This window comes from Eurosta solidaginis, chromosome 2, assembly GCF_040869045.1.
Source record: "Eurosta solidaginis isolate ZX-2024a chromosome 2, ASM4086904v1, whole genome shotgun sequence".
NCBI lineage: Eukaryota > Metazoa > Arthropoda > Insecta > Diptera > Tephritidae > Eurosta > Eurosta solidaginis.
Window position 1 is genome coordinate 279,250,297 of NC_090320.1, and position 8,751 is coordinate 279,259,047.

An 8,751-nucleotide genomic window follows, 5' to 3' on the forward strand; every position below is an offset into this window, starting at 1 on the left:
TTCCTTTTTTTAAATTTGTTTTGTATGTACAGCTGATTTTTTTTGGTGTTGACGTGGTGTTTATAAAATTCCATGGCATAATCATATATATAATACTTCTATATCAATACCTTCCCTGCAAAAATCGTGTGACCAAAAACGCACACAAACACACGAATTTTTGGCAGGGGTGACGATTTGGAATGAAAAATTCTTCAAATGAAATAGCATGTTGACAAATTTAGATTTCCCACAATGTATCGTGCTCTCTCGCACTTATTATTTTTATAGGGATAGCAAAATACGTAATTTTTGCTTGCAAAAAAATTCGCCATTTCTAATTCAGCAGAGACAGCAAAACATTTGGTGGTCGAAAATTTTTTCTATTTTGAGAGTTTTAAATGGAATATCTCCGGAAATATTTAAAATTAACAGGGAGTTCTCCAGATCACATATATAACTGATGATTTAAAAGTAATTTGGTGTTAAAGCTCGCAAACTTATAATTTAAAAGTAATTTGGTGTTAAAGTTTGCAAATTTCTATACAAATTTTATATGTGTATACGTATATATATGTGGCAGCACAGCTTTGTAATGTCATCAATAAAATATATGTATATATATATATGTGCATGTTGCTACAAAAGCGCGATTGATTTAATAAAAACATTTATAATAAGTGAAAACAATGCAAAAATGAAATGTGAAATATACTAAAATGCAATTTAAGTTTATCGTTGCCAATTTATATAGATATGTATGTGGATTAAGGTTTTGAAAGATGTGTAAATTGTAATTTAAAGTTCTATAGAAATTTGTTAAATTTGCAAACTTTAACAACAAATAACTTTTAAATTATAAGTTTGCGCACTTTAAAATATATATATTTGTGATCGGGAGAACTCCCTCTTTCATTTGATACCAAGTTTTACCCCGAACTCGGGGGTGCTATTCTAAAATTTTCCCAAAGTCTTTAATATACAATGATTTTTGCTGTTTATTTCGACAAAAATTTTTGATTTGATTTTTGTGCTCATCGAAAGAATTCACAATTATATAGCACCATGCCGCGAATAATGATAAAAGGTGGTGTGTGGAGAAACACTGAGGTAAGCATTTGACGCGACTGGTTACTCTTGGCCGTTTATTAACTAAATTGATAACTTTCAGGATGAAATCCTCAAAGCAGCTGTAATGAAATATGGTAAAAACCAGTGGTCACGTATTGCATAACTGCTGCACCGCAAATCTGCCAAGCAATGTAAGGCACGCTGGTAAGAATGGCTTGATCCTAGCATAAAGAAGACAGAATGGTCATGGGAGAAGGATGAAAAGCTTTTGCATTTTGCCAAATTAATGCCAACACAATGGCGTACAATTGCGCCGATTATTTCAGAGGGTTAACTGGCACCAATTGTTCACACCAAATTGTTAGGTACAGGATTCGCCACGGGTAGGTGAGGTTGCAATCACAACCCCCTGAATCATTTTGGTCGGCAGGTATGCCGCGGATATATTATTGGCACTTGTTATTGATGGCTTTTATGATGCCATCAACACAACCTGGACAGACGCCAATGCTCAGTCAACCACCCAAGCCCGGTCAACCTCCAATACCCGGACACGTCCGGACGTCCTGGTTATAATGTATGTAATAATTTACAAATTTGCTGATGATTATTTTTGTGTTATTTTCTTTAGCAACCACCTGCACCTGTTACTGGTAAATATCAACAGCCGCAACAGTATGATCAAGCCCAACGCCGTTTAGATCCCGATCAGATGCCAAATCCGATAAGCGTTATCATTGAAAATCAAAATAGCGCTGGTGGTGCTTTTATTACTAATGAACAGGGTTTATTACCACCATTTGTGACCACAAAATATGTGGTAGAAGATCAGGGTAACTCCTCGCCACGTTACGTTAGGTATCGATAATCGAAATTAATGTTTTGCTTGGCAATTACCTTGATCTTTCTTCTTTGCAGGTCGTCTTTGTATTGCATACCTGCAACAGCTGATTTATTAAAAACAACAGCTTTGTCCATTACACTTACCGTCTCACCAATGGCACGCACGGTTGAGGGTGAATATGAGCCACCCATTGTAAATTTTGGTGAATTGGGTGCAATAAGATGCAATCGTTGCAAGGCTCAATAGCAACTTGTAGATGCTGGTCGTCGTTTCCAATGTCTAATGTGTAAAGCAACAAGAGATGGTAAAAAAAATCTTTCACTTTTACTTGTGTTCATTGATCCATATTTTTTCTCAACAGTGCCAACTGCATATTTCCAACATTTGGGCCATACCGGACAGCGTGCCAATAAATATGAATGTCTTGAACTTGTATTGGTTACATGAGTATTTGTGTAAAAAATGCTTGGGTACCGATAGCTCCCATGGTAAACCTCAACTCATATCCAACATCAATGCCTCGCATTCAATTGTGGCACTGTACGCACTACATTGGGTTCACGTAGTATTGACAAGCATATTGTTGACTCCAGTGGTAAAGCCACAATTTCAAATGATGGGGAAACCATTATGAAACCGTTGGATATTGTGAATCCAGCCGTAAAACTCTAGTAGACATCGCCAAATCTCAAAATGCTGAGGTAAGTTTTTTGTTATATTAGAATGTGTAGAATAAAAATGTTTCTCTTATCAGGTCGGCGATGGCACCACTTTAGTAGTATTTTAAGCATGTGAAATCTTAAAACAAGTTAAGCCAGATGTTGAGGAAGGCGTGCATGCACGTATCATCATTAAAGCTATACGTAAAGCATTACAATTATGCATGCTAAAATATGACATGGCTGTACATGTCGAAGCGCCAATCAAAGGAGCAACAAAGTGTTATTGGAAAAATGATCTGCCACAGCAATGTCCTCTAATGTCCAAGAGTATCAGAAAATTGTTGATGCTGAATGGCGTATTCTGTAGAATAAACTAGCTAAGTAAGGCGCCAATGTTGTGTTTTCTAAATTGCCAATTGGTGATGTTGATACACAGTATTTTGCAGATCGTGATATGTTCTGTGCTGTTCATGTACCAGAAGAAGATTGGAAACGTAGAATGAAAGCTTGTGGTGGTGCTGTTATGACTACAGCTAATGATATTAATTCAAGTGTTTTGGGTCAATGTGATTACTTTGAAGAACGTCAGGTTGGTGGTGAACGTTTCAACATTTTCCAAGGTTTGACATTAATTTCATTCATAGTTTATAATTATTTAAAGGTTGCGTTAATGCTAGAACAAGTACATTGATTTTACGTGGCAGTGTTGAACAATTTTTGGAAGAAACTGAGCTTCGTTACATGATGCTAAATTGCTTGTGCGGCGTACAATTAAACATGATTCTGTTGTTGCTGGTAAGTCAAAATACAAATTGAAAAAAATGTCTAATCTTAGGGCCTCATTCTCTATTACGAAACGAACTTTCGATGCGGATCAGAGACGAATCGCTAGTGTATTTGCACTATGTTAAACAATGGTAACTTATCACTTGACAATTACTTTTGCCTTCCTGTTAGTTAGAAAGGTAAACACCGAACGAAAATGATAGAGAATACCATTGCTAGACGATATCGTTTGGAGTCGAATCGTTCGTCTGAGCTATCGTTCGCAATACAGAATGAAGCCTTTAAATTGTTAAGTAATATAATGAAAAGATTGTGTCCAAATACCCCCAGCAGGTTAGAGGTCAGAATTTATCTGCGGTAGGTATGCCTGTCGTAAGAGGCGACTAAAATACCAGATTCAAGGGGCTGTGTAGCGCAACCCTTCAGGTTGCCAGCACAATATATAGCTTCTCCAAACCCAATTGTCAACCTCACCTATCCGCGGCGAATCCTGTTTCACTAACAGACAAGGATCTGGGGGGGGGGGGGGGGGGGGGTGGATAGAGGGATCGTTCCCGAGATAGTCGGGCTAGCACTTTAATGGTGCTGTGTTACTGGAGCGTACCGGATCTGTATCCGGATAAAGGACCATCACATCGATAACACTCCCCAAAGCCTTCGGGGAGCAACCTTATCGCTACAAAAACAACAACAACATTGTGTCCAAATCCCGAAAAAAAACTATAAAATTTGTGTCAGTGAAATGATAATTATTGCTTTTGGTTGTTAGTTTTGAGGCATCGTCATCGAGTTCCTTCTGATCGTATATGCCGGTTCTTTTGCATTCTTTTACACACATAAAGTGCCGTTGAAGCCTTCCTCACCCTCTTCTCCACGTTGAGCTTCCATGACAGCTTACTGTCTAGGATCATTCCTAGATAATTTGTGCAAGGTTTCTCCCGTAGGGTCGCCCCTCCTAACTTAGGCCTGGTCCAATTAGGGACCTTGTACCTCTTTGTAAACAAGACAATATGCAACGTCATCTGCGTAAACCGTAAGTTTTTCTGGTCCCTCGTAGAATACCCTAAGCAGCTGGTTAATGACCAGCGTCCACAGCAGAGCTGATAGCACCCCTCCCTGCGGAGTGCCCCTGTCCACTAATTTCGTGGCCGCGTACAATCCCCATTGCGATGTAATCTTACTGCAGTTTAACATGCAGTCGATCCATCTGGGTAAGGCTGGATGTACTTTAACGTAATGAAGACTATCAATAATCGCTCATTTAGGAAGCCCCGGCAATGCTTAAGAAGACTTCTAGAGCATATTCCTTATATTCTTTTTCTATGCCTATTACCACCCTATGCAATGCGGTGTCTACTGACTTGCCTTTGGTGTACGCCTGTTGTGTTGTGGAGAGCAGCTTTTCATCCACGTTGGACTTTATGTACACATCTAGCAGCCTCTCAAAGGTTTTGAGCAGAAATGATGGTAAGCTATTGGGTCTATAATCTTTGGGATACACGTGACCGATCTTCCCCGCCTTTGGTAGGAAAGCTACACGAGCAGTTCTCCAAGAGTGCGGTACATGATTCAGTTTATGCACCCATCGAATATTATTTTAAGCCATCCCACGACCGCCCTACTTGAAACTTGTAGCATGGCCGGACATGTACCATCTGAGCCCGGCGATTTCACCACCACTACGAGGTCCTCAGTAGTGTAATTAGGCAGCATATATGAATGCAGCTGTTTCCTTACCATTACTACAGCTCGCACCCGTCCTTCCGTTTGCGCATAGTAAACGCCAAATCCGCGCGCGCTAATTCCAGAAACCTTTCCTCCCGATGGAAGCCACGGCTCCTGGATCAGCGCGTTAGGAGGAGGAGTTCGCTCGACGCCACTTTACTGTGTTGGAGGTTTATCTGTAGGACTCGCAGCACCAATGGGCTGCTTGTCCCCCTCCAGCACCTTCATCGGGACGTCGTCGTCCTCCCCTAGCCCTTTTGGTTTAGAGTGTTCGAAGCCCCCTTCAGACTCTTGTACCTGTTGTGCCGGGTGTTCCTCTGTGCGACTCACAGCACCATCTGGCTGTTGGTCCCCTTCTAACACATTCGGAGTGACGTGGGCTACCTCCACCTGTCTTTTTTCCCTTAGGCTTTTGAGGTCCTTTTCGACTTCGCCCACGTCCAGCGTGTTAGGACTTTAATACCCGCGACTTCTTTTCCTGAGTCGCATATAAATTTTGCCTGTACCTAAGGACATTTTTCCAAGCTGCGCGTACAATATATCCTCCGCCTGCTTGTTTATTTGGAAGATGTATAACTGACCTTCCTCCGTAGGCCGAGATACAGTAAGTACCTTCCAATCCTGTGTCGGTATGTTCGGATTCTGATTCTGAAAAAGTCGCATTGTATCCTCCGACTTCATCACGCATGGTATCCATACCTTAACTTTTGGTACCTTGGGGATTTGCGCTTTATCTACCATCTCAAAACGCGCGTTCGTGCCCTGCCTTTGGGGGTTTGGAACCACTTCCTCCAGCCACCGCAAGCTCGCGATGTTGTCGCACGCTATCATCTTCATACCATTATACCATCCCCCGAATCAAAGGTTGGAAGGAGCTTACTTGGTTATTCCCGCATCATCTTAAGCTCCTTTTCTACAGATCTCCACCTTTCACTAGTCATCTGTTCGAAAGGACTGCTACGATCAACCAGCGCCACAGTCAGTGACTGCTTTGCCACATCACTCATTTTCTCGGGAAAAGCCGGCGTCTTAGTGTTATTTCCCTTTGGCACCTCCGAGAAATTCGGAGTCTTAGCGTTATCTCCCTTTGGCTTATCTCCTACTTCCATAGTTGGAACTTCCCTCTGACTCGCAGCCTTCGAGGTAGTTGCTACCTCGCTATTGGAGCCCATCTGTCTTACAGCTTTGGGCCTACTTGTCTTGTCTATGGGACTGCCCTGCGTCGCGGCTCTGGGACTGGGCCCTTTCTGCCATTCGACGCTTCTTCCTCCTCATACCGGTTGCAGAACCGAGGGTTTCTCGCAGCAAACCTTTTGAACTGCCTTCGACCTACTTCTACCGCCTCATGAGCCCATGCCAAGCGCTCGATCTCCTCTTCTGTTGGGTCCACCACTGCTCCCAAGCACGGTCGACATTTGGCATGTTTTAAATAAGGTCACCGATGATTTGGTTGATGAAAATATCAGGTTTCGCGAGGCGACAAAACTGGAGAGATTGGGGGATAGCTGTTTATTTTATTACAAAGTTCATCGATGTAGGAAACAATAGCATAGGCGTAGAAGCAATAGGGACTCCTGGTGGTAAAGGTAGCTATTGATATGTAGAAGTTAAGCAGAAGTTTGAATATGAGTTTTTTTAAGTTATAGCAAAAAAAGCGTTGAGGATTTTTAATATCTTACCAGGTACCTTCGTACATGTTTCTAAGAATGAAGAATAAAACCTATTCAAACTCAATTTTCACCAGGACAAAGCCGCTGAGACTTCGCTATACTTTAACATACAATACATTACCCCATTTTATCACAACTATCATTTTTTGATTTTATTAAAATTTTATAAAATGTTTCTTCCTCTACAGTTCTATTTCGGTATTGGATGGTAAATATGGCTTTCGCATTTTCTCCATCAATAACTGTGAAAAGGTGGAAGAAATCTATGCGTGTAAATCTCACATATTATCTTGGTCGAGCGTTTCTTCAATAGCTCTCTAGTGGTGATGGTGACAGCAGAGAAACCCAACTGTTTACAAATGTTACACTTCAAAAAAATCAAAATATCTTCCATTGCGTCTACGGCTCAAATACCCACAGTATATGAATGAATCGGTTGCACGAACTGGGTCTGAATACTGAAAAAGTACACATATTCAAAATCGATGAGGAGGCTGTGATGATGGTATAGGGTGAGTTGTTGAATAACATACGAAAACCACTTTAACCCATCTATATAATTGCATTACAGCTAAAGCTTTACAAACAGCAAAAATTGCTGGCGCCAAGCAATTGGAAAAGGCAGTGAAGCATTCATAACACTGTACGGATGGTGTAAAGTTAGAAACTGCTGTTGTAACAGCTGCCACCAACACAACGGTCATCTCTACTTCGCCGAGTAGCGGCTCGTCCGACTATCTATCGAAGACAGTATAATCATATCTTTTGCCAACACAGGTTAGCGATGTGCTTGCACAGGAAAAGATTTCAATTGGAAAACAAAAACCAATTAAGAGAGTTTATATCAACAGTATTAATTTAAGTTGCAATATCACGTACATATATAATAAGGGATGTGATACGATTGCTGTCGGAATTAGATTTGAAACCAATCAATACTCCTGCTAAGGGTTGTAGAATTATTGCTTGAATAATTAGATTTAGAACAATAATAAGTCTGACTTTATTACAAGTCGTACATTTTTAAGTTCATCAATTACGACAGCAATCGGATTCCACGACACCTTTGAATATTCTTGATTTGAAAAAAGAGTAAACGTAATCTGAATTTCTACTAAGCTTTAAGTTGTAGATTATTCAAATAATTGAAGTTTTTTCTGAAGCTTAAAATTATTTTCTGCTCGCTTAGAAAAGATTTCAATTGGAAAACAAAAACCAATTAAGAGAGTTTATGTTATTATTAAAGTACTTATTTTTCTTTATATCAATTGTATTAATTTAAGTTGCAATATCACGTACATATATAATAAGGGATGTGATACGATTGCTGTCGGAATTAGATTTGAAACCAATCAATACTCCTGCTTTGGGTTGCAGAATTATTGCTTGAATGATTAGATTTAGAACAATAATAAGTCTGACTCAATTAATAGTCGTACATTTTTAAGTTCTTCAATTACGACAGCAATCGGATCCACGACACCTTTGAATATTCTTGATCTGAATTTCTACTAAGCTTTAAGTTGTAGATTATTCAAATAATTGGAGTTTTTTCTGAAGCTTAAAATTATTTTTTGCTCGCTTAGAAGAGATTTCAATTGGAAAACAAAAACCAATTAAGCGAGTTTATTTATTATTAAAGTTCTTCTGTTTTATATGAACTGGATTAATATAAGTCCAAGTTCATGTACATATATAATAATATTGAAAATAATAAATATTGAAAATTAAATTTTTTTGGTTCATATTTTATTCATATGGCTGCTCCAGGTAAAGTAAATCTGCAGGTAAAATTCACGTTATATGGCGGTTATGTAAATGGTAAAACCGCAGTAAAATTGATTGTCAAATGACTCGAAAATGTAGAGTGAAATGACGGAAAAATGACCGCCATTTGGCGAGCATAGTGACGTGTGTGAGCAGCACAGTGCTATGCTCACATCCTATAAGTGGGAGCGGAATGCACGATCACATTAATAGGAACGAAACGGAAAATTTGGTCACAAAAGTTCAT

General features: G+C 39.6%; 1 protein-coding gene across 7 annotated transcripts; it reads left to right on the top strand.

Annotated features, from left to right (window-relative positions):
- The first annotated feature begins 341 nt into the window (after nucleotides 1–341).
- Nucleotides 342–8,407, top strand: LOC137241027 (protein transport protein Sec24C-like). 7 transcript variants are annotated; one of them, XM_067768177.1, is made up of 10 exons: nucleotides 342–1,089; nucleotides 1,151–1,627; nucleotides 1,682–1,908; nucleotides 1,969–2,198; nucleotides 2,256–2,595; nucleotides 2,649–2,937; nucleotides 2,993–3,145; nucleotides 3,201–3,351; nucleotides 6,926–7,249; nucleotides 7,309–8,407. In XM_067768177.1, the coding sequence occupies exons 3-4, from the start codon at nucleotides 1,763–1,765 to the stop codon at nucleotides 2,138–2,140; spliced, it is 318 nt and encodes a 105-aa protein (XP_067624278.1). In that variant the 5' UTR covers nucleotides 342–1,089; nucleotides 1,151–1,627; nucleotides 1,682–1,762; the 3' UTR covers nucleotides 2,141–2,198; nucleotides 2,256–2,595; nucleotides 2,649–2,937; nucleotides 2,993–3,145; nucleotides 3,201–3,351; nucleotides 6,926–7,249; nucleotides 7,309–8,407. The 7 variants fall into 7 exon arrangements, with proteins under 7 accessions (XP_067624278.1, XP_067624279.1, XP_067624280.1 ...); XM_067768178.1 differs by having other exon boundaries at nucleotides 3,003–3,145; XM_067768179.1 differs by having other exon boundaries at nucleotides 3,036–3,145.
- Nucleotides 8,408–8,751: the final 344 nt, after the last annotated feature.